Raw genomic sequence first — 23,365 nt, 5'->3', positions numbered from 1 at the left:
TTTTCTTATGCAGAATTGTCTTCCCAGTCGCAATTCTGAGGAAAATGCTCTTTTCGTTTTTTTTTATTATTATTTTTAGTGATGGCGATTTTTAGTCTCTAAAGTGTTCCATTTACTTTCTCTCTAGAATTACACACTCTCGTACACTTTGACAGTCTGACTAATTCGATTTCCGTTCAAAATTATGCTTGAAATACTAATGATTGATCACGCGCGAGGCAAGCAGCAAAACAACAAAAAACAAAAACCACAAAATTCCTTGTTCCCTCCATAGGTGTTTGTTTTTGATTTGTACTAAAAAATTCTATTAACCGAATGTTGTCCTCCATTTGTTTGTTTGGATTTTCAATGTACGTACATATGTGATGATGATTGGCTTAAAAGAACGTTATAATGTGATCAAAACGAACCATTTCTTAATTTGGAATGAATTGTTTTCGAAACGACTGTTTGTTTCCCTCATTTCTATGAAGCATTTGGACCCTCTCTCTTTAAACATTTAGCTCTCTTCCTTATATTGGTTAGCTTCTATCATAAGGCAGCTAGTGGTGGTTCTATTCTAAATTGAATTCGCAATTTGGTTCATTAGTAATTGGATGTACACACTCTTCTTACTAAAGACTAGAGCTTAAGCTATGGTAGTTTGATTTTTCTCCCCGTCCTCTACTCTTGCCCTAACTGTTAACGATTTTCTTACCCTCTAAATATCAAAACAAAAAAAGGCATTAGTACAATAAACAGTTTTTAGTACAATAGGCAACGCACGAACAAAACTAAAAGAAAAAAAAACGAGTCTATACTGAATACAACGATACCCCTAATTAAGTAATGAAGTTGCTGACGGACACAAATTAGTAGGAAATGAAGAACGAGAACAGAACAATAAAAGACGATTTCAGAGCACAATAAATGGATAAAAATACCTTTGGTTAGGGAAAAACTAATAGAAACTAAATGGATACACTTAGAACTTCATTAGTTGAAAACAGTTAAAGGTAAAAAGCCAGTAAAACCCGTTTCCACTCGCTATTCAAAAGGAAGAATGGCGTGGAAATGGCGTTTCTAAGACAAAGACGGAAGTGTAACAGTTAGTGTGGAATAAGAAGCAATAAGCAAAGTGTTTAATTGTAATATACGAGTGTAGCTATCGTTGCTGAATTAAGTTTTTGGTATTATACAAAGTGTAATTAAACAATATCGCAATCATAAAAAATAAACAAACGCTTTCCCTTTTTTCTAACGCATTCGACACGAAAAAAAGAAACAAAAACCGTGTTTCACCTAAACCTAAAGCTATTCTTTACGATACAAACTCAAACGGGAGAACGGCGTGTTCTAAACTTTAATCAATGGTATAATTTCTCCCCTTCCAAGCGTGTAGCTTAAAGAGGATATAATTGTAAAAAAAGGACGTAAGAATTATTCACTAACTAGAGCAACAATCAAACAAAACTATGTACAAATCAACACACAGACGTGGACACACACACTAAAAACAGCGTTCATCCTCCCTCTAACGGAGAAATAAATATGGTAAAACAATTGCCCCACACTTCCTTCCCAACTAGTAGTTGCGAATTCCTACAATTAGCTGCGTTTCTAGCTTCCCTTTCCCTTTCCTTTCGTACAACCGATTACACTTTATCACCGTGCACCCGGAACCGGTACAGGCAGGTGTAGTGTATGTTGCCATGGTTCGATTCAATGCGCAGCTCGACAATCTGCAACGGCTCGGTCCAGTCCTTATTCGCCACCGGGAAGTACTGGACGCTGCTGCCCATCTGGTCCAGGTACTCGTAGCTGCCTAGCGGGACAGGTTCGGGATCGTTCAGTGCCCTCAGGCCCTATTTTCGGTTGTGAGAAATAGACACAAAAATAATTATTAAATAAATGACACACTAGATCTTAATACACACACTACACGGCATGCGTTTAGTAACGGCGGATGGTCGACGAAAGCTTCACAAATTATGGAACAACGTTTTAGAATTTTGGAATCATGCAATCTTCTTCAGCAAAGAAACAACTCTAAACCAAGCACACAACACTACCGAAACATCGATTCGAATATCGAAACACGCTAGTAAAAACCTACCCAAACAGTGAAGTGCTTCGGGGCTGAGCTAATTGATCCGTTCGATACAAGCAGTTTGGAAATGTGCTCCAGCGTGAAGCCAGTCACGATTATCTCGGTATTTAATTGTATGACTAGAAATAGAAGAGAAGAAATGAGCAAAAGGTGGAAGCGCGATTGGACAGGGAAAGTGAGAAATAATGCGTGAAAAAATAGGAAAATTATAACAAGAAAACAAGACGTGAATGAGAACGAAAGAGCCACAACAAACAAACAAAAAACAAAACAAAAACATAAAAACATAAAGAACAAAAGCAAAATAAGATAGACAGATGAAACAATGAAACGGAACATAAAAAAGGGGAAACAAATAATGAACTAACACAATTATCGACCTGTACACGCTAAATCAAAAGGAACTAATAGCTATGAGTATACACATTCTCCGCCAACTCACCCAGATAGCCGGGGAAACCTTGGAACGCCCAGCACTGGCCCGGTTCCATCGTAGGCGAAATGACCGTGCGCGGCGTGTTCGATGAGTACGGGATCGGGATAATGCCGAATATGCGAAACTCGGCCGAGTTGGCCTGATAGTTTTCTGTGCAACGCGTCGACAGCACCTGTCCGCCGGCCGATTCGAGCGCATAGTCCACCCGGCCCGTCTTGTCCGCATCGTACACGATCAGCGCCTCACGAACGATACGCTTCACGTCGTCCTCGGTCAGATTGGACGAGGTGGAGGAGCTGGCCGGATCCGGATCATCCGGTCCTCCAGCGGAAGATGCTTTACTTTCTGAGGTAGTAATAGTAGTAGTAGCAGTAACAGTGCTATAACTGGCAGCGAGTTCCGCTTCCCGTGCCATCATTTCTTCCCTCAATCGAACCAACATCTCGGCCCGTATCTGTTCACCGATCTCCAGCATTAATCGGCCCGCCGATCGGTCGATTTCCTCCCGAACGTCCACATTCACCTTCGCCTGAATCTCCTCCAGCCGCTGCTCGAGATGATCACGCGCTACGAACAGTCCGTTTATCCACGCACGCAGATCTCCGTCGGCAATGTCCTGCTTTACGTTCAGTCCCAAAATTGTGATAATATTCTCGCGTATCACCTTATTCACACCTTCGTACCTTTCCTCTCTGTGCGCATTTAATCGACTGTCAATATCGGCCAGCAGTTTCTGGTAAAGCTCGTTGCTCTCCAAACGGTACGCTTTTAGCTGCTCCTCGAGCTGCTTGTGGTTTTGCTTCACCAGCTGCAGACGTTCTTCCCACTGCGCGCTGCTGCTCAGCAGCTGCTCGCTAAAGTGGGCTTTAATATCGTTCAGCTCTTTGCGCAAATCGTCTACCAACGCTTCGCGCTGACGCTGATCGACAGCGGCACGATCTTGCGCCTCCGCCACACTGCTGGCTACGATACGCTGATCGATTAGTGCGCTCAGCTTGTCGGAGGAGAGTATACGCGCTAAAATATCTTCCAGCTGCGATCCACTGATGGCGTAGTGATGGTTGTGCACCGTCGTCATGTGCTGCTCGACTAGACGCTGGATTTCGGTAAGGTATTCGCTCGACAGCACAACTTTACCACCTTCCGGGGTATCGTTTGAATCGGCTTTCTTTGACGCCTCTTCAAACAGCTGCGGGTAGGACGCTTGCAGCGTTTGTCGTACCCTTTCCACCACCGCATCAACATCACTGTCCGTTAAACGATAGTTGTACGATTTTAAGCTTTCCTCAATAACCTGCGCTACATGTACGGTTATTTCTGGAGTAATTGCTTCCCTTTGAGGCGGTTCAGCCGCCTTCCGCAGCCGCTCCGATTCACCCACCTTGGAGGCAAACTTTTGTTCCATCATGCCATCAATGTACGCATCGATATGGCGCATCAGCTCTTCGAACTCCTCCTTGCTAAGCGTACGCTGCAGGGTGTTGCGGATTGTTTCACGAGAGGTGCTATCGCTTCTGCCTCCCGTCCACGACCATGGCCACGAGAAGGTGACGCTGGTCGAGAGCCAAGCGAAGGGTAGGGATAATGCGGATAAGAATGACGACGCTGATAGAATCTTTTCGCGGAAGTTTGCATTCCTTTCGTTGACGTATCGGTAAAGCGATTCCATATCCAGCTCCGAGTGTTTCATGTTTGATGGAAGAATGTGGGACAGTGAGGAGAGTGCGAGCGTGGCGCGTGACGATGCGGGCAGAACGATCGTTTGATCCTCGTCCGCTAATAGGTAGGCTGGAATGAGAGTAAGTAGTTCGTTAGATATCGTTTAATTGAAGATATTTTAATTTTAAATAGAAAGGAGTGTAGGAGAAGTGGAAAAGGAGCTTTAGAAATGATGGATGCCGCCCTCTAGAGCCTTCTCGCGTTCATTCGAGCCTAATTGTTATTCAATAGTCAACATTATTTATCCCAAAAACAACCAGCAAGACCGTAAAAAAAACATCATAAACACCTACAAAACGTTCTCTTGTTAAACTCCACATTCAACATTATTCATCACCCTTTAATTAGATACAAATTGGAGAAGGATAGAGGACGGACATTCATCGCGTAACAAATACAAATGAAAAAGAAAGAAAGAAACAGTACAAATACTTTCTAAAAACAGAACAAAACAAAACAAATAAGTGAAAAAGGAAAGTGCAAAAGAATACAAACAGACAAACAAATAAGGAAATGCTAATGCTTACCTGTCCATTGTGTTATAATTTCCCTGCTGCTGTCCTTTTGTTTTTACTCAAACTTTCTTTGCTAAACTCTGCTAAATGAAGGAACACGAAAACGGCTTGTTTTGTTTGTTTGTTTGTTTGTCTCTAGACAGACAGGGGAAAAAGTTCCGTCCGTAAGAAGCTCTTTATTTTAACATTACTACAGCTGTACTTTCTATCCGTTCCGTGGTGAAGGATTATAATAATTGACGTGCATCTTAAACAATGACCTAACATTCATGGACAAACAAAGCATTGTGGAGAGAAAAAAAATACACTAACTATGTTTAGATTCGACAAAGAAAAACAAAAAAAAGTGCACTGCAGTGCTTTCTTCCTGTGGTGTGATTTTTTACGTATCCTGTTCCTCTATCCATTCTCTTACGTGAGAAAATACGGAGTTTAAGTGCGTAGGGACGTTCCATTTCTTGTTGATTTATACTTTCCCCAATATACTTTAATTAAAACGGCAAAAATGATGTTGTGTTTGCAGTAATACAATAAAACGATATCTAATCGCATTTCAAAAACCAAGAACAATACTTATAAAAAAGAGAGATAATGCTTCACCTGCTTGAACCGTGGCGGGATGATGAAGAATTCGGGTTTACTCTTACTATTTTGCTCGCATTTAAAAAAGTATGGCATACGTGTGGTGGTGTAGGGTGGATATCGAAGCTACTGGCCCTAATTCGCTTGTAAACCGTACATTTATCCTTAAATAATTAAGCCAAGAAAAAAACAAAGCATTAAATGGCAAAACATGAGAGAGAAAAAGAAATGCAACTACACGACCTAACACACGACCACTGTTGTTTTAGGCACTTGGTTCTTCTTCGGCCCCTCCTGCTCCCCACAGCTCGCGCACCGCATCGACCGAATTCTGAGACACAAGCTTCAGCTGATCGAAATAGGTTCCGGTCAGATCGGACAAATCGGTCCACCGGTCGCCCACGTACTGTTTCACCGACTCGACGTCGGGAAGCGGCACGCTCGGCAGTTCCGGCAGTTCCGGAAGGCTCGGAAGGCTTGGAAGGCTTGGAAGATTCGGAAGCTTCAGTTCCGGCAGGTCTGGGAATTCAGACGGAAGGCTTGCGCGAATCGTATCCAACGCGAAAGGATCTAGATAGAGAAGCGTACCTGTATAGAGAGGAAGGGGGGAATTTTACGAGGGAGATGAGTGTGTGTATGAAAAGAAGGGCAAGGGGGAGGACAACAGAAAGAATCTGGTTAGAAAAATTACTTGACAAACAAATCACAGCCTTCATCCAAATCACAATTAATGAGACAAATTGATGAACTATAAAAAAAATCGAATCAAATGTGTGCAACACTGTCAAATTCGTATGTTTAATACCATTCAAGACTAGTGCAAAGTGGTAGTCATGTTATTTGCTTGATGAGCCTAACACTTTTCAAAGAAAAAAGGAACCCTTTTCAATCGAACTTACCTCCAATCAGCAAAAACGGTAACAGAACCAACAGAAAAAGCAAGAACCGACGCTTCTTTTGGCCAATTTTCTGCTGTTCCGCGTTAGCGGCCGACGTCTGCAGCAACCAGGCGTCCAGAAACAGTACGGAAGAGATCAGCAAATAGATGCGTTTAAATACGTTAACGAAGAATGACGTCACAAAACCGTACACACGACTGAAGAAGCCTAAAACGAAGAAAGAAACAGTAAGCATTTCCGCTTCGAAAAGCTTCAATCTCCCTCTCTCCCAACCACGTACCTCGCTCGTCCTCGATCCTCGTGTAGTACATCTGCTGCTCGTCCCGCCGGCGGAACACGCTGCGCACGGAATCGACACACGTGAAGAAGAACGTTACGATCGACAGGAAGAACCGGCTCACGATCGAACGCTGCTCGATCGTTACCCGCTGCTGCCGATGGACGCCGAAGCTCTTGCTGCTCTGCATCAACTCATCCGTCTCGTCGTGCGAGTCGTACGGGTTCGACCGCACCAGCCTGGAGCGGGCCGAAGTGTAGCGCTCGCGTATGAACGCTTCCTGCTCGGGATTGCGCTGGATCATCGTTTGCACCCGCTCGGCGTGCTTGTTCAGGCTGGGGCGCGACATGTTCGGCATGGCCACGAGCCCGGGCGCTACCTCGCGCCGATGCGGCGACAGCTCCGAGTACGTGTAGTCCGTCTTCGGGTACTTGTTCCAGTACTCGCCCGCCTCCAGGTACTCTTTGTAAGCGGCGTGCTGCTGCAGCTCCTCCGGCGTCAGGATCACCTTCGCCGGGGCCATCTTTTGGGCGGCATTCTTGGGCGTGCTGGTGCGGATAACGGCGGCCGCCGTCGCGGCGGCACCGACCAGTTTACCGCTACGGGTAGTGGTACTGGCGGCACTGTTACTGCTGCTGGTACTAGTGGTGGTTGTAGTTGTTGTGCTCATCGACTTCTGAGCACTGGCCGGTTCTTTCTTTGGCGGTGAAGTCGAAAGGGCTTCCTTGCCGGCACTTCCGCTGCTTGTCTGTGTGACTGTTTGTGTCTTGGTTACCTTCTCCTTACCACCGTCCAGCACGACCGTGGTCTGTTCCGTGCTGGTCATTGTGGTGGTGGTAGTAGTGACGGACGATTGCGTCAGCTGGCCCATCGATTTGGCGAGCTGTGCATTGGCAGCCACCGCCGTTGCCGCCTGTCGAGCCCGGTCCGGCGATACATCCTCGGAGGAGTAGTCGGATGTGACGACGCGCGTCTTACGCACCGGCGTGGAGCGTCCTTGACTGGCGGCGGCAACGGGTGATGGTGCTGCCTCCTCCTCGATCATGCCGACCGTGGGCGCTTTGCGTACCTTGCGCCCAGGTGACGTTTCCGAACCGTTCAACTCACGGTCGGAGCTGACGCGCAGGTTCATCGTGCCGGGAGTTTTCGAGCGCGACCGCCGCCGCGTCTCTATTACATCGCCAATGTTCTGTGGTTGAGACATGATCGCGCACTGGCTGTTCTTCTATTTCACAACTATTCTCCGGGAGAGGTTTTGGGAAGGTTTCTGTTTCTTGCTCTAACTCTACCTGGCCTTCAATTTCATCTGAAAGGGAAGATAAAAAGAAGAAACCATAAAGATAAGCTCATAAATGACCTTTTGCGAGCACGCATAAAAGCATAGATAAATAATTCAACACAACACGCATGATCACGTTGGTACGGTTAGCACACAGTTGCCCATGGCTGCCGTAGCAACCCGAGCACGCACACACCAATACAAATGATTTGGTGGAGGGAGGCGCATATATGCTTCGATCATCCTACACAACTTCGATCTAAGAAGGCGTGTTTCCGCTTCACACCGCTGTTCGCCTGCAAACAAGAAATACTAGAATATTGACATTGAAATCCGATAACCGGCGCGCTTTTGGTGGTTTCCAAACGTGTGGATATCTCCCACCATACCATCCCGCCGCACAGCCCGCCAAAACACAATCGCACACCAAACTAGGCGATGTGTAATTAACACTTCACATGCGTTGCCTGGACGCCGTGGAGGAGCGTTTAATGTAAACAATTGTACCTTGTTTCGATTACGCATGCTGCTGCTGCTACAGCAAGCAGCCCTTCCATTAAATAATTTAATAACGATTTGATTTGAAAACCACAAAAAAATGAAATTTATTTTCCAACCCAATGACCAACAATTTGATCCGAAAAAATAATACCTTCAAGAATGCGATCATATGATGGCCGCATGCAATAAACACGCGTGGTTGGTCTGCTTTTAAAAATTCCCTCTTCACTTTCCGCTTCGTTTGCCACAAACACTACCCCTCTCCTCGGCATTAGAGCGGCTGGTTTTATGCGAATTAAAATACAGCTGCAGTTTAAAGGGAATGGCTTCTCTACATGGCTTCCCTTTCTTTCTCTCTCTTTCAAACCACAAACGGCAGCGGCGTGCAACAGCATAGCATCATCATCATCATCCGTTCTTAACTTTATTCTCAATTCTTACGCCTCAACACACACACACACGCACACATCATACGTAAGCGAAAGAGAGAAGGAAGAAGCAAATGAAAAAATTGGTTAAAAATAGGTACCCCGTAAACAAGTGCGTCACCATCGGTACGCGCCCTAACCGTCGGTCGCCGCCTATTCTTCTCTGTGTCTCTCGGGCGGTGTAGAGAAACAGCATAGAAACCGGGACGAAAACTTCTTCTTCCACTTCCTTCCACAACCGGCTGTTGTGGCTCGATCGCGGGTGACGATTGCTTTCATTTTTAAAAACCCCGCCGTTGGTCGCGCGCGCTCGCCATATAGCGCCGGTATTGGCGGTTGGAAGAGGTTTTTGAATTTTTGATTATTCGCTCGCGTTCTCTACACACATATACACAACGTGCTGCTGCTGCCCCACCCTATCTGCTATCGGTTTCTTCAGACCGTGGCAAAGATCGCAACTGCGAAGAAGAGGAAAGGCCGGATTAGGGCGTTCGAAGAAGCGGGCTTGGCTGCATGAGAGGGGAAATATTAGAGCATAGCGAATTGAATGATGCGTCTGTGGTGGTTATCTTGCGGGGGCTAAAACGATGATAAAACACTTTGTGTGTGCTCTTGAAATTTAGAAACCAAGCGCGTATCAATCATCATTCGAGCTCGCTCCGGGGTGCGTGCCTGTTTGCCGCCGACCAATCACACAGCTGTGCTCAATCGTCGCGTGTTTCAACAATCTATGCTCGACTTGGATCAGCAGACACTCCAGAAGCATTCGGAGGCTTGAAATCAAAGTAGCATGTATATCAGATTGCCGCCAGTAAACCGCGCGCTTGGTGTTAAATTGGAAGACATCAAGAGCTTGGAGTGTGGTTAAAAATAAACAAACTCAATTGACCCCCTTCAGCAGCACCATCATTGCATCCCGGCAAGATCACTTTCTATTCGGTAAAGCCTGCCCCGCGGGGGGAGCCTTCTGGGGGCTCTCTCCATTTCCGCGTGGTGGGTAATTTCCACCGCGAAGCCAAGGAGAAAAGCAAGCCATGCAATACAAACAAAACCATAACGAAGCAGCCACCAGCCAGCGGCGACGGCGGTAGCACCCTAATATGCAGGGGACGCGCTCGCTGACGGTACGCGTCATCCCGCACACACACAGACCGACCGACCGCGCTCGATAAAACAATCACGATTTCACTGGAAACCATTCACTAAAACAATACTCCTCCATTGTACGTACCTGCAGCAGTGTTTAGGCAACACTTTTTCACTATTTCTACCGTCGGGGGAAGTATTTTTACGGGAGAAATTAGTCCATCTTTCTGCTACCCGAACAGGACGCACACAGTGACCGAACAGAACTGTCGCGCCGCTGCGGATGGGATTGCTACGTTCTCGGAGCGGTCGTGTCGACGAAAGAGAAGGAGATAGAGCGAGAGCCCATCACCATCAAGGGTTGCAGGGTTCGTTGGGCCAGTTTGTGGTCGGTTGGGGATGCGGCGCAACAAAGAAATTCAAACAAATTCAATAAATATTTACGAAATGCAAATCATGCTAAAATAAATGTAAAATAAACTGAGTGTAGGAGAATAACACCCGAATTTAATCGAAGCTTTACAGTTGCTCAAACAATTTCTTATTTTATTTCAAGTTCATCAATTCATTGCCTTAAAGACAGTTCGTAGCTCTGTTTTGTTACGTATTGCTTTCTTCGCGATGTGAACCTTTTTCTCATATCTTATCGTTTCATTTACGCACGACACCACCAACGGCCTGGTTTGTTGTTGTGTAGGTATTCATGTTTATTTTCCCCTTCAATTCATTACACATCCATGCGGCTACGGAATCGAAAATAAATAAATGTCGGTGTGGGGATTATTTCGTATTCTGCTGATGGCTGTTGCGCGTTCCAAAACCGAAGCCAGGATGACGGGGAGCCGTTTGTAGCTGTGAATTCATTTAGGAAACCGGAACGAAACACTAAGCCTACTTCATTCCTAAACTAAACTAAAATTGAACCGTTCGACAGGAGGACAACTAAGGGTGGATGATGTTCTTTTTGGTTTCCATTTTGTTTGCACCGTAGGATATTTTGCACCAAAACCAAGAGTAGAACGCCGTTGTACACGCAATACTGCCGAGTTTCTTGCTGCTGCTGTCGGTGGTTGTCGTTTTTTTTAAGTAACCAATTATAATGTTGAATTTTAACATTTCGTATTTTAAGTTGAAGCTTCTTGCTAGTGCCTCTTTTTCGCGACATTTTTTGGTATCGAAATACTTTCCTTTCTACTCAACAAATTCCTCGTCCACTCTCGCACATGCACACACACACACACACACACTCACACACACAGTCACGCACCGCTTTTGTTCTGGTTGTTGGTGATCTACTTTGCCGTTTTGACCGTGTTCCGTGCCATCTCACATACTAAAGCCATTTGCACTGGGAGCGGGGCGGGCGGCGCGTTGGGTGGCAGTGCAGCCATACACTAGGAGGTCTTGCTATCCCCGGGGCCTTCCAACACTTTACTTGTTGTGCAGGGCGGCCGTCTCCAGACCGGGTGCGTCCTTCTTGGCAATGCCCGACAGCAGCTTCTTGATCTCCGCGATCGCCTTGCCCGGGTTCAGTCCCTTCGGGCAGGTGCGCGTGCAGTTCATGATCGTGTGGCACCGGTACACGCTGAACGGATCCTTCAGCTTGTCCAACCGGGCGGCAGTGCTTTCGTCGCGCGAATCGATAATCCAACGATACGCCTGCATCAGCACCGCCGGCCCGAGGTACTTGTCGCCGTTCCACCAGTAGGACGGGCAGGACGTGGAGCAGCACGCACACAGAATGCACTCGTACAGACCGTCCAGCTTGGCGCGATCGTCCACCGACTGGAGGTACTGGGCATCGCCCTTCTTTTCGGTGCTCTCGTTCCTGCAACAGATAGGGGGGAGCATTTGGATGAGTCAGGTCAGTTACCAACGAAGCAACCAGCCGGTGCTGATAAGCCGTGGCGGCGCGTGCCAAATCTAGTAGGCACGGCTAGCAACACCACACCACACACTTACTTGCGCTGTAGCCAGGGCTGAATCGAGCGGTACTGGTTGTAGAAGTTGTTCATGTCCGGCACCAGATCCTTTACCACGTACATGTGCGGTAGAGGGTAGATCTTGGTCGGTTTGTCCAAGTTGTCCGCATCGATCTTGCTGATGCAGGCGAGCGTGTTCGTGCCGCCAATGTTCATGGCGCACGAGCCACAGATGCCTTCGCGGCACGACCGGCGGAACGTCAGCGTGGGGTCCATTTCGTTCTTGATCTTGATCAGCGCGTCCAGCACCATCGGGCCGCAGGCGCTCAGGTCGACTTCGTACGTCTGGTTTTGGAAGTGCAAAAAAGAAAAGAATGAATTGTTTTTTGCAACAATTACTTCACCATTGCATAACACTCGCGCGCCCTTACCTGGTTGTACGGTTTCTCCTCCGGCTTATCCGGATTCCAGCGGTAGATCTGGAACTTTTTAACTTTCTTGGCCGCGGCATTGTTGGCAGTCGCGAGGTGAATGTTTCTGATCTGAAAGCAAAATTAAAAAAAAAAAAACGAGAAAAAAGCGTTAAACCATGTCACCGCCACGAAAGAATGAGCTGGAAACCGATTCCAGTGCTAACTTGTTCTCGTTGGCCTTGTTGACCTACACGCAAGCACATACGCGAAGCAGGCGACAGACGGGGGGCAAATTCAATTGGCGAGCAATGCAATAAAATTTACTGAATTAATTTGCGTCACACTCTGCTCGCCGCGCCACGAGAGCCGCGTGCCAATCGTGATAATTTGCAGGCCAAACCGTGGATTGGCGAAAGAGCAGAAGGAGCAAAACGCGCAAAAAAACGGGTTCAACGCATTCCAGATTCCACACGAGCGGCAGCCCGAGCAATTAGCCGTGGTACGTGTTGACCCGTGACCACCTTTCACCCTGCCCCGGGCTATCGATAGGCGTCTCTCCAGGGGCCCTGGCGATAAGATTGCACAAGGTTGTGTCTATGGTTTGCCCACTGGAAAGCGGGGGGTCGACAGATTGGGTTGGCCTTCTGGATCGATTTCCCCACCCCCATCAACCCGGGTCCATTAACAACCCATCTCGTGGTTTTACGAAATTATCACTTTTTGCACGGCAGAAGTTATATAATGACCATTCTACCATAACTCGAGACAATGTACCATGGGATGGTGGGTTTTGTTTCGTGCGTCAGCATGGCAAGCTTTTCCTCGCGGGGACGTCACATCTCAATCCTTCCCGAATGGTGGCGCCCAGCACGCGCGCTGGATTGTTCTGGAAGGAAAAGAGTTTGCCAACACAGCTCCACCGCGCGTTCGTATTACCTGGCCGAACGTGCCACGGCAGGCCAGCAGCAACTTGAGATCCGCAGCAATCACGGCCATTGCGAGGTTTACTTTTTCGCCAACAACACCACACACAAGGAAACAACACACTAGGCTTCGGACGAACGTTCGAAGATTGTTTTGATTCCCACGAGCGAGTCGATTTTCCGCTGGCTAGCGACGAGGCGTGAGGTCCTGGCCGATATGTGCGCGTTGCCCAAATTTGTGAAATAAGAGAGACGAGCAAAGAAAAAAAATGAAACAAATCGCGATTTTTTTTAATGTGTTTTCGTTCAGCGCTCAGCCTGCTTGACAGTTGCTTCGTTCAGTGGTGGGGGCGCCGAGTGACGTTTGTGTCGTTGAAAGGGGAAGCTTTGCCACCGAAAGCTTTGAACGAAAGCTCGCATTTCAAATTGAACGTTCAAAAGTGTACCGGTCGGTGGTCGCTCGTGGGCATGCTGCTAATTTTACGCATAAAAAGGGAACATTTTCGGACTACAAATCAATACACAGGTCACGTGAAAAGAGAAAATATTTGAAAATACTTTATTACTTTCCTGTCCTACTAGCTTCCATGTATCTCTACTAGTCTTTGCGATTCATTCAACACGCGTTTGGGCACGTGGGCATGCGACGCTCGTACAGTGCTGGACAGTTTTTATTTCCCATCTACCGTTATAGAGTAATGTTTTATACTTGCTACTGTTTCGGTATGTGTGTTTTTTTTTTTTTTCAATGTTCTCTAGCTTGTTATGTCCTCGCACCGTTACACGAGCAGTGTTGAAGAGTTAGAATGGCTTTGTTTTTTACCGATAGAATCCTTAAATTGTTAAATTCATAGCTACTAAGTATGGTACAGAAATAGATGGTTTTAAAGGGGTCATTGATTAGCTTTTTGACAGCTGCCTCCAGTATTATCTCTTAGCTCTCATTCTCTTTTTCTCTCTATCCGCTAGCAGCACAAAAACAAAATGCATTAGTCAATAGTTTTGTTAGCCTAGTTTCTGAATATGAAAAAAGTTTGGCCATTCTTCACCATCGCAGAACGGTGTTAGTTGTTAGTTCTAGTTGTTTCTTCTCGCTACCAATTCCTTTTTTTTATAAGGACAATCTACCACATACTTTGAGAGTGACAGAGAGACTCCAGATACAATTCCATCCATAGCCCTATTGCTGTTCCCTCTACACAATTTACTTGGAGGTGGGTTTACAAAATACATACACTCTAGTAAACGTTTCCAACAAACAGATGGTCTACGGGCGTAGAAAAAGGATTCGTGACAATCGTGATCATTTTTGAGATCATTTTCTCCCATTTTCCTCCTCCCAACGGGAAGTCTTACTCTCTAGGTAAATTGGAACATGCACTGCTACTGTTACTGTTAGGTGTATATATTCTTAAGTGATTCAGTGTGATTGCGCCCGCTTCCTTCACGCTCTCTCCTCGACACCTCTTTCTCGTCTGTTCCTATTTCTTCATGTCCGTTTCGTAGAGACAGCGAGAAAGAGAGATAAAAAGAGAGGAGACAGTATGTGTGTACTTGTGTGTGTGTATTTTTAGAATGTGTCTTCTTTTCGTATGATTTCCAAATGTACAGCATTATAACACATACACATTAAATTACATTTATTTCTTTTGTTTGTTTTGATTTTTTCCGTCTTCTTTGTTTGCTACTATGTTTACACTACGCACAATGCTTTCGAGAAATTGATCTCTAACGTGTTAGAGATAGCTTTCGCCATCCCGAAAAGTGTAACCGTAAAATATACGGTGAAAGTGGGCTAAAAGAGAGTTACCACTACATGCTAACGTGCATGGGAAGGTCAGAGAAGTGCTCAAACCCAAAATGCAAGTAAGTTGATGATGTGTCCATTCTATTTACTATTATCGTTTAAAGCAGTTGCTTGGAAACTTAACGATCCTTTTAATTCGTTCTTTGTCGGTACTCTCCTTCCCCTTATCTCTCTCTCTCACTTCTTCTTCTCTTCCTTCTTGCTCTACAAATGTAATATTCTGTGCATGCACACTACTCATTCTGCTAATTCACGTTGGCTTTCAAATTGGAGTTAACCTTACAGTGTCTTTCTTGCCATTCGTTTGATTTCGTCTTGATTTTTACACATTAGTGTGAGCATAGGTATGGGTGTGTATGTGTGTGAAGTGTTTGCGTTAAATAAATTGTAACAAACTTCTGCAAATAGCTCTTTTTTTCTCCAAGATATAGCAAACAAATAGTGTTATTTAGGAGCTAAAGATATCATTGTGTTCGTCACTGTAACGACGCTCACTGTTATACTACACCAACGACTATGCTACTAAACCGAAAACGAACGATTCGATCAAAGTGGATGTTTAGTGTGTCAGTATGTGTGTTTGTAACCAGGGACGTATCTAGCTAGATCCCCCTTTTGAATGATTGTCGATAAAGACGCTAACATTTGTGGCATTTCTGCTGTTTTGCTCAACAACACTCAACTTTTTTTTGTTTTTGTTCAACTCTGTTTACCATGCTTACCACATTCTACGTGTCCTATCTATCTGTCTGCTCTATTAATCGAAGCATCGAAGAAGTCTCCAGTCAAGGTACAAGAGTGAAACGTACGTTGCGTATGTGTGGCGGTTCACGAGTTGTGGGGAATTTAAGGGAGTTATACTAAGCTTAGTCTTTAAGATATCGCGATCAAGGGCCTTACTTGAAAAGGTGCAGGCGGACGTGCAACGATGATCAGTGGTGTATGCTCAGAAGAAACATTCATCGACAAACATTGATCGTGTACATCGATGGTCCACCCATTTTTTTACACCTACTTTGCGGAGAGGGGGATTTCACTTTCTTGTGAAGTGAAAAGGAACCAAAATTGGGATACAATGCTTCATCATACACATGATTGTCTTTTTATGGCTGTACTAAACAACATCAAACAGAAGTGATCAGTTTTTGCTTACAAAATACAGGTTTTGTCTAGTGTTGTAAGGAAATTCCTATGATTTTTGAGTTCCACTTTTACTTTAGAACGTTTAAACTGTCTTTTTTATTTGTTATATTTACTTTAGTAGGTCTCTCTTTCTCACTCTCCTTTTCTTTCATTTCTTATCATCTCTCTTTACATATCTTTACATCTAACCAGTGTTTTAGTACCTTTTTTTAATATTACACTTTCAACGATCAGTTATCTTTTTTCTCTCTACACTATACTATAACTTGTTGCGCAGGATCACATTCACATTTGAAACGATCTTGATTGGCGCTTCTGCCTTTGAAAACGGGATTCAAAATAGACAGTTTTTTTATCAAAAAGGACCCAGAGAGAGAGGTTTTCGGTGAAGTGTTGGTGAAGTAGCTGAAACCCAGACGGTAAGGTGAGAGAGAGAGAGGTAAACGATCTACGATTTCATTTTACTGTTATTTTTTCCTCTTGTTTCTATTTTGTTGCACATCGACGGAGTAATGTTTGTGTTTAATGTTTAATACGGTTGTCCTATGTTAGGTATATTTGGTTTGATGGAAAGATTGTCGGCTAATCACATTGACATGCGTGTGTTTTTTTTCCTTTGGTTTCAAACTAAAACGACTGCGTACACCGTAGCTGTCCGTACGATCGTTTCTTATCGCATTCTCTTACACGCTAAACAACACATTTACGCTAACAATGGGAACAATGATATGGGGACGTTGTTGCTGTAGCATGTAACATAACGACTATGTGCGGATTAAATGTCTCCCTTTTATGCCGGAGCAGTTGGACAGAAGATCAGATCGGAGCAGAAGCGTTTGCGAAAGGTGGAGTGATTAAGAAAAGGATAATAGAAAGGAAAATGGATTTCCAGCTTTGGTCCAGCCAAAGGTATCCATTTGATGTGAGTGAGTGAAGAATGTGAACAGGAGCAATAAGAAATTGGTTTTATTATGCTTTTGTTTCAATAAGCGTTGCTATAGCGCTGTGTAAATATACGTATAAGTTTGCTGTTATGCACCTCTGTTTGTAAATAGCGTATTGTTTGTTACTGTTTGTTTTGTTAGTTTGAAAAATATGCTTAGCTTGATAGCGTTTTGACTTGTGACTTAGTTTAACATGCACTTGATATTGACATTGGCGAACATTTTGTGTTTATGAGTGTGTATTTTATGTTTTGACTGCTTTTCTATGCTTGCAGATTTAGCAAATTCTAAAAAAATTGGGTAAAAACCAGGGACGTTTTCAAATAAAAACTAAACTTTCACTAAAAGCAAGTAATAATCCATTCGGTGGTCGTATTTGTTTGATTGTTAGTAGAAGAAAGCGTTCGCATCCTTCCAAAAGAAGAAACGCTTTAACACATTGCATACCTTCAGGGGTATAGCAATGTTCTAAAACGGCGTGAGACAAAAATGCTAGAAAGACGAAGCAGTTTTGCAGTTATTTCTCTTACTGAGGGAATTTGTAATGGTGCTTCGAGTTTAATAAGTGCAAGGTTTTGTATAAACTTCTGAGTGTATTTTTTGTGGAAAAACAAAGATAAAAAACAAAGATTACAGTACTTTAATCGTCGAGATGTTTATTCAAGACCAAAGTGCGCTTAGAACAAAATACAACTTAAATATCTTCATACAAACTAATTTACAAAACCAACAGTGGAAAGGTGACGGGTGATAGAAGTTATTCGATATTTGTAGGATTAAAGGGGGAAACGAAACTGAGAAGTGTTGCTGTTGTATAACTGATCCAGATCTTAACATCACAAACAAACCGTGGACAAAATCGTTGAGAAGCAAAACACACACAGGGTTGGGAATGACGTTAATAAATACTCTCACAACAAGAGACAAAGTACCAAACACACCCGACTCTGTGTCAGTAGCTGTGCTTACCTTTTCAAAAAATGTTATCTTACAACAAAGGTATTTTCGGTTTGCATATGGTAAAAACCATCAAAAGTACCGTGCGCGCTGGGATTCTGTTCTCACGAAAAGAAAAACGTTACCCCGAACAACCGGGCAATTGTAGGATTGGGCGGGTTTTTGGTCTCTCGGTACCAGCTTGACCTTTCATATGCGCAACTGGTGGTCGGAATTGGTGGGGTGGTGTTGCGATGCGTTTTTTGCGCTGTGAAGCATCCTTAAGATCGACGCGGTTCCACCTTCTGTGACATCGAGTTGAGCACTCTTTGGTTATCGATCGTCCGGAAGCAGCGGATGTAGTTGCGGATTTCGTTCTCGTTCTTCGGCGAGGGAGGATCAAGTACTAAAAACAAAAAGGGGAAGCAAAACGTGCATAAGAATGAGTGTGTGTTGTTAAAGGAGATACTACAACAAAGGGGCCCTTACCAAGATGGCGTGATCGACAGAAGCGTACCGCACGCATCGTTTGCGCCATCATGTGCATCTTCTCGAAGTTTACCAACCCGTCCAGGCTGGTCTTGTTGCCTTCGTGGGCGAACGTCATGTCCTTGAGCAGCAGCGGCATGAAGGGAATCACTGGAGGCTGTAGCTTGCCCACTGACATCCTGGCAAAGTGAGACAAAACGAAGGAGCAGAAAAAGGCGTTTGATTTTATTATGTGTTCACCACACGTACTCTCTTGCCAAACGACTACCAAGAACCAATTCCCAAAACAACGGTAACCCTGGCCACTGTGTTAACCTGTTTAACGAGTCTCACGATGATTTGGATGACTTTTTTGCCCTCTTTCTTCTTGCCGATCGACGACCAATTCATCTTCCTTCGCTTATTTTAAGCTCCAAAGTCAAACAGCGCGTGTCACGCGTGCAGGCGGCCGAAACTTTTGCCTTAACGAACTTTTTCCAATTTCCAATTCTCCAAAAAAAAGATGAAGGTATCGATTGTACCGAGAATTCTCCCTCTTTTCCTCCTCCCCACACAACACAGTGTGTGGCGTGTATGTGCGTGGTGTTTTAATAACCATCGGAAGTCAATCCGTCCAGGCAGTAGAGCTTATTTTTCCTGCAAGCGGCTGTCTTGTGCATGAGGAGCTTAACTTCTGCAAAGCTCCCTATTTCATCCCCCCCCTCCCGGTTTCATGTGATGGAGTGTGATGATTGTGATCATTTTCCCACTCTGGGTGCTGAAAAGAAGGCGTGTGTGCTACGGTCTGGTGGATATGGTTCAAACTTCCACTCCACACTCGAAACTGCCTGTCACTGTCAGCCTGAAGGAAAAGGAAGAAGGAGTAAGTGGCGGTAAATCCCCCCCCCCAACCGAAGTGTTATTTAAACTTCTGATGAGACACCTTTTTACGAGACGAGTTCGGTCGGCAAGATTAAGCTATTATCACATGATCTGGTCCCCGTCGTGGTGTCAGGTGTGCCCTTCCTTTCGACGTCACAGCGAGCTTCTAAAGCTTCCTCTCTTCTGGGATGTTGCGCGATACATTCTTTGCCGCCCAGTCGAATGCAGCACAGAGTAGCACCAGAAGAAGAGGGGATTTGACTGGAGGATTTAATTTGATTTTCAATCTTTCACATCCACCCATGCTAGGGGGCTTCTAAGAAGAAAGTTCTCTTGCGCACGCTCTCTCTCTCTCTCCCTAGCAGGAACTCCAGAAACGATTCAAATATGTCTTCACATGCCGCATACACACACACACACACGCGCCGGGCACGTCTCCATCGGAAAGAAGACATGTCCCACGCTTCGAGCTGGTGGTTCAATTCATCAAACTGACACTCAGTTGGGTAAAAGCAGCCAGCTGAGGGAAGCGCGGCGTTCGGTGGACGAGATTGATGGCGGTGATAGCTTGTTGCACGGAAAAAAGCACGTAAACAAGATTGAATTGATTTCCAACGCCATGCGACGTCGCCAAGGTCGCTCCGTGGAAGTCGTCCAACGAAATCCTTCCGATTCCGGTCATTTGAGATTGTTGGTTAAGGGTTAGGGTTAGAACTTTCAAGGACGTTTTTCGGGTACCAGAAAGAGATCTGTATCGGAATTAAACTAATTTGAACTAAGACAGTTTAGAGACACTTCGACGGAGGAGACCCAAGCAACGAAATGTTTAAATCAATCCCAATCAACCCACGTGTGTGCGTGGGAATTCAAGTTGGAATACGTGGGCCATGTGATGTGGGCATAAATCTTTCCAAGCCGGTGGGCACTTACCGATAGGCGCGATGGTTCCGGCTCGGATCAATCAGTGCCTCGTACTCGGTGAACAGCTTCCGGAACTTGGACGGCAGTTTGTCCCACGTCATCGAGAGCCGCGAGACGGCCGTGTTTGACAGTCCCATCACGATGGCAAAGAATGCGTTCAGGTTCTGGTACTCTTTGCAGCTGCAGGCAAAAGGAGAAAGGGCGTTAAGAGATGGGGGGAGAGGGGGGGGGAGGTTTAAACCCCAAATGGGGGCGCTACTTACAATGCGGCCAGCTTGATGAACTTTTTCACCAGTGACATCCGCTTGGTGAGATTCGTCGTCGAGACGATCTCCGTCACTACCCAATACTGTATTTCGTTAAACCGTCTGATAAAAACGTCCAAATTTGACGTGATCTGCAAAGAAAGAGAGAGAGAGCGAGAGAAATGGTAAATTAAACTAATAAATAAACAAATTAATATTACGCAGGGGTTTCCTTGGGGGCCTGGAATCGATTTCTCCATCACTCACGCCCACTTCCAATTAGAAGTCCGCCCACAGGGAAGCCCAGGGATCGGAAAGTCACCAAACGATCGGCTCCCAATCAGTGACGTACGCCCAAACTAACAATTGCCATTTTGTTCCCATTCCAAGCCAAGTCCTTCCACGTATTTCGATTCGCAGTCAATTTTTCCAATCCTGCATTGTGTGCTGGGTGGTTCTTCATGCCGTCCCTTCGCCGAAGGACGTAGGAAGTAAATCTGTTTCTTCAGCGATTGTAAACACGACCACGGGTGAGGAAGGTCATTGAGCTTTGGTCCAATTAAATTCGGAAGCCAACAAGAAGTGAATTGTGGGGGAGAAAAACGTGCCGTTTGACTTTAGGTTTGCTTCTAATAGAATGGTGCGCTACAAGTCAGTTTTTCGGAAAAGTGCTGAATTGTAGGGAAAAGTCGCAACAAAACCGTCTGCTTATTACACGCGAATCGAAAAGCGCAATAATCATTGTAATGATGCTTTTATTGGCTTCATTAGGTTAAGGATGAAGGGAGTCAGGTGGTAGCAGCATTGGAATTTGATAAATCGATTGAACAGTGACAAAATGTTATGGGATGTGGGAACCAACCTTGATGTTTTGGTATTATGTGAAAAAATGGATTATTATTATTATTATTATTATTATTATTATTATTATTATTATTATTATTATTATTATTATTATTATTAAAAATTTTATTCAATGGACTATTACAGTCCTGATGAATTTTCTTAAACGTCGACTTAACTTAGGTAACGAATTTTACTAATCGACTACATCCTGGCGCAAATGTGGCCTTTAGACCGACTTTAGAGACGTATCAAAATCGAAAAATTGGTAGACTTCGTTAAAAGCCCTGCACATATAAAGATTTTAGGGTCTCCTGAGCCATAGTTCGTTCGACGACGAGGGACATTAAGCAGATATCGCGGGCGTAGAGGGGGGCCGTTGGAGCATAGCTGTCCAGTCGTTGAAGTAGGGATGGACAGTCGATGTTCCCCGTTAGGAGACCTCCAACAAACATTTGCAAAAAAGCTTTAGGTGTGCCTCATAGGATGGATATTGACTGCCTGGTTGCCATGGGAGAAGACGCAAAGCATAACGGGTGAGTCTGCGCTGTATTGCCTCGATGCGATCAGATAAGCGCTGAGAAGATGGCTTCCAAACAACTATGCGCAGGTTCAATCACTGAACCGTCGGATACTACAATACACATCCTTTACACACATTGGGTCCCTAAAATCTCTAACCACACGTTGAACCAACCAAGCAACAAGAAGCTGATTGCCACCACGGTTTATAATTTCCTCAGCGTGTTGGTTAAAGGTGAGATTCGCATCTAGGATGATTCCAAAATCCCTAATGAGATTTCAATGCGAATTCCGTCAATGTTGTAGCAGTACCGAGAAGGCTCGCGAGCTCTACTAAATGATAGGACTGGGCATTTTTCGACACACCTGCAGATGATTGCGTGTGCACCAACGTGTGAAAATTTTTAAAGAGAAATTATTATAATCAAATTAATCAATAAAGAAGTGATAATCATTCAATCGATTTCCACCCCACACTTCTAAAACGAAGCTTACAGTCACCGAAGAAGAACCACATAATAATTACTGTAAGTAATTTACCCCGTCAGCATAATCATCCACACTCACAACCACAAGATTCCATCAGAGGATGGTTGTAGATAACTTGAATTGTTTCATACGCCAAACAGTGCTGCACGTTCTTGCTCTCAGTCGCGCAAAGCTTTTTTTCGCTTAAAACCACAAAACACAAAAACAAAAGCCACCCAAAACCCACCAGCTTCTGCTGCTAGCACTTGTGGCGTTTGCAAAACGATCCCAAAAGAAGTCTTCTTCTTCCGACTCGTACTCGTCTCGGTGGAAAACCACCGCGAAAAGCTTATCCCTTCTTTTTTTATCAACCTGCTCTTCGTCCGGGGCGTTCTGAGGCCACCTCGCTGTGTGTGTGAGTGTGTTGGTTCCGTTTCCTCCGAGAGTGGAATTTCGAGAGTTAATATAAATGGCAAAGTTTTGTCGGTAAAGCCGCTTATTTTCACGCCTTTTGCACTGGTGCTGGGGAAGGGTGTGAAGGAATTCCTACACCCTCTTACCCTCTTTTCCACAGAATATCGAGCGTGTGTGTGAGAGTGAGAGGGGAAGCGAAAAGATAAACAAATTTAGCGCCAAGCAACCAAGCAGCACGAAAGTTGACGAAAAGGATGCTCAAAACGCATCTTGAAGTAGTAAAGATGACTTTTCATAGGAATTGTTTTTTTTTTTTCACAAGTACTTCTTGTTGATTGCGATTTGAAATCTTTGCAAAGTTCTAAGGAAAAGAAACAATAAATAAAAATAACTTGAAGGGTGCGCCTGGTGGCGCTAAGATGAGTTGAAAGACAGGTACAAATTGTTACAATTACCTAATTGCTTCCTACATGGCCAAGAATGACTCACTGTTAGAGGAAATACCTCTCAAAAGAAGCGTATAATTAGATGACTAATGTCATAGAATGAGCACAACAAATAAAAAAATTAAATAAAAAAAAGCTGCAGCACGAAAGCTCTCAATCTCCTCCTCACTTCATATCCATAACAAGATTTTCACAATTAAAAACCCGTCCATTCCCGTGCCGACTTCTTATCTCGATCTCGTGCACAAGCTTTGCTG

General features: G+C 44.8%; 3 protein-coding genes across 15 annotated transcripts in view; all 3 read right to left on the bottom strand.

Moving 5' to 3' along the window:
• On the bottom strand, positions 1-10,099 carry LOC120894129. Of its 2 annotated transcripts, XM_040296512.1 has the most exons (6): positions 9,957-10,099; positions 6,521-7,823; positions 6,241-6,447; positions 2,532-4,313; positions 2,096-2,208; positions 1-1,844 (listed from the first exon to the last, which is right to left on the bottom strand). In XM_040296512.1, exons 2-6 carry the CDS (start codon positions 7,719-7,721, stop codon positions 1,635-1,637), a joined length of 3,513 nt encoding a protein of 1,170 aa, XP_040152446.1. In that variant the 5' UTR covers positions 7,722-7,823; positions 9,957-10,099; the 3' UTR covers positions 1-1,634. The 2 variants fall into 2 exon arrangements, with proteins under 2 accessions (XP_040152446.1, XP_040152448.1); XM_040296514.1 differs by lacking the exon at positions 2,096-2,208 and having other exon boundaries at positions 1,633-1,844.
• Positions 10,100-10,329: 230 nt separating this feature from the next.
• Positions 10,330-13,351, bottom strand: LOC120894132 (succinate dehydrogenase [ubiquinone] iron-sulfur subunit, mitochondrial). Its single transcript, XM_040296532.1, has 4 exons — positions 13,083-13,351; positions 12,165-12,275; positions 11,774-12,078; positions 10,330-11,639 (listed from the first exon to the last, which is right to left on the bottom strand). The coding sequence occupies exons 1-4, from the start codon at positions 13,140-13,142 to the stop codon at positions 11,243-11,245; spliced, it is 873 nt and encodes a 290-aa protein (XP_040152466.1). The 5' UTR covers positions 13,143-13,351; the 3' UTR covers positions 10,330-11,242.
• Positions 13,352-17,593: 4,242 nt separating this feature from the next.
• Positions 17,594-23,365, bottom strand: part of LOC120894130 (rap guanine nucleotide exchange factor 4) — a 105,969-nt gene continuing 100,197 nt past the window's right edge. For all 12 annotated transcript variants that reach the window (XM_040296515.1, XM_040296520.1, XM_040296516.1 and 9 more), the window contains 4 exons: positions 20,434-20,567; positions 20,180-20,350; positions 18,389-18,567; positions 17,594-18,305 (listed from right to left, as the gene is read on the bottom strand). In XM_040296515.1, coding sequence (XP_040152449.1) covers positions 18,181-18,305; positions 18,389-18,567; positions 20,180-20,350; positions 20,434-20,567 — 609 coding nt within the window. In that variant the 3' untranslated portion in view covers positions 17,594-18,180. The remainder of the gene's footprint in view (positions 18,306-18,388; positions 18,568-20,179; positions 20,351-20,433; positions 20,568-23,365) is intronic.

This window comes from Anopheles arabiensis, chromosome 2 (assembly GCF_016920715.1).
Source record: "Anopheles arabiensis isolate DONGOLA chromosome 2, AaraD3, whole genome shotgun sequence".
Lineage (NCBI taxonomy): Eukaryota > Metazoa > Arthropoda > Insecta > Diptera > Culicidae > Anopheles > Anopheles arabiensis.
The sequence above is the reverse complement of the archived record's forward strand: the minus strand, read 5'-3'. Positions and strand labels throughout refer to the sequence as shown.

Bases quoted from the DNA above. Each gene is read 5' to 3' on its own strand.
- LOC120894132 (XM_040296532.1), bottom strand. From the start codon at position 13,142: ATGGCCGTGATTGCTGCGGATCTCAAGTTGCTGCTGGCCTGCCGTGGC. The intron at 12,276-13,082 runs GTAATACGAACG...TTTTGCTTTCAG, and splicing joins GCCGTGGCACGTTCGGCCAG to ATCAGAAACATTCACCTCGC. The intron at 11,640-11,773 runs GTAAGTGTGTGG...TATCTGTTGCAG, and splicing joins CAGCCCTGGCTACAGCGCAA to GAACGAGAGCACCGAAAAGA.
- LOC120894129 (XM_040296512.1), bottom strand. From the start codon at position 7,721: ATGTCTCAACCACAGAACATTGGCGATGTAATAGAGACGCGGCGGCGG. The intron at 2,209-2,531 runs GTGAGTTGGCGG...TTCTATTTCTAG, and splicing joins AGGTTTCCCCGGCTATCTGG to TCATACAATTAAATACCGAG. The intron at 1,845-2,095 runs GTAGGTTTTTAC...AACCGAAAATAG, and splicing joins CGAAGCACTTCACTGTTTGG to GGCCTGAGGGCACTGAACGA.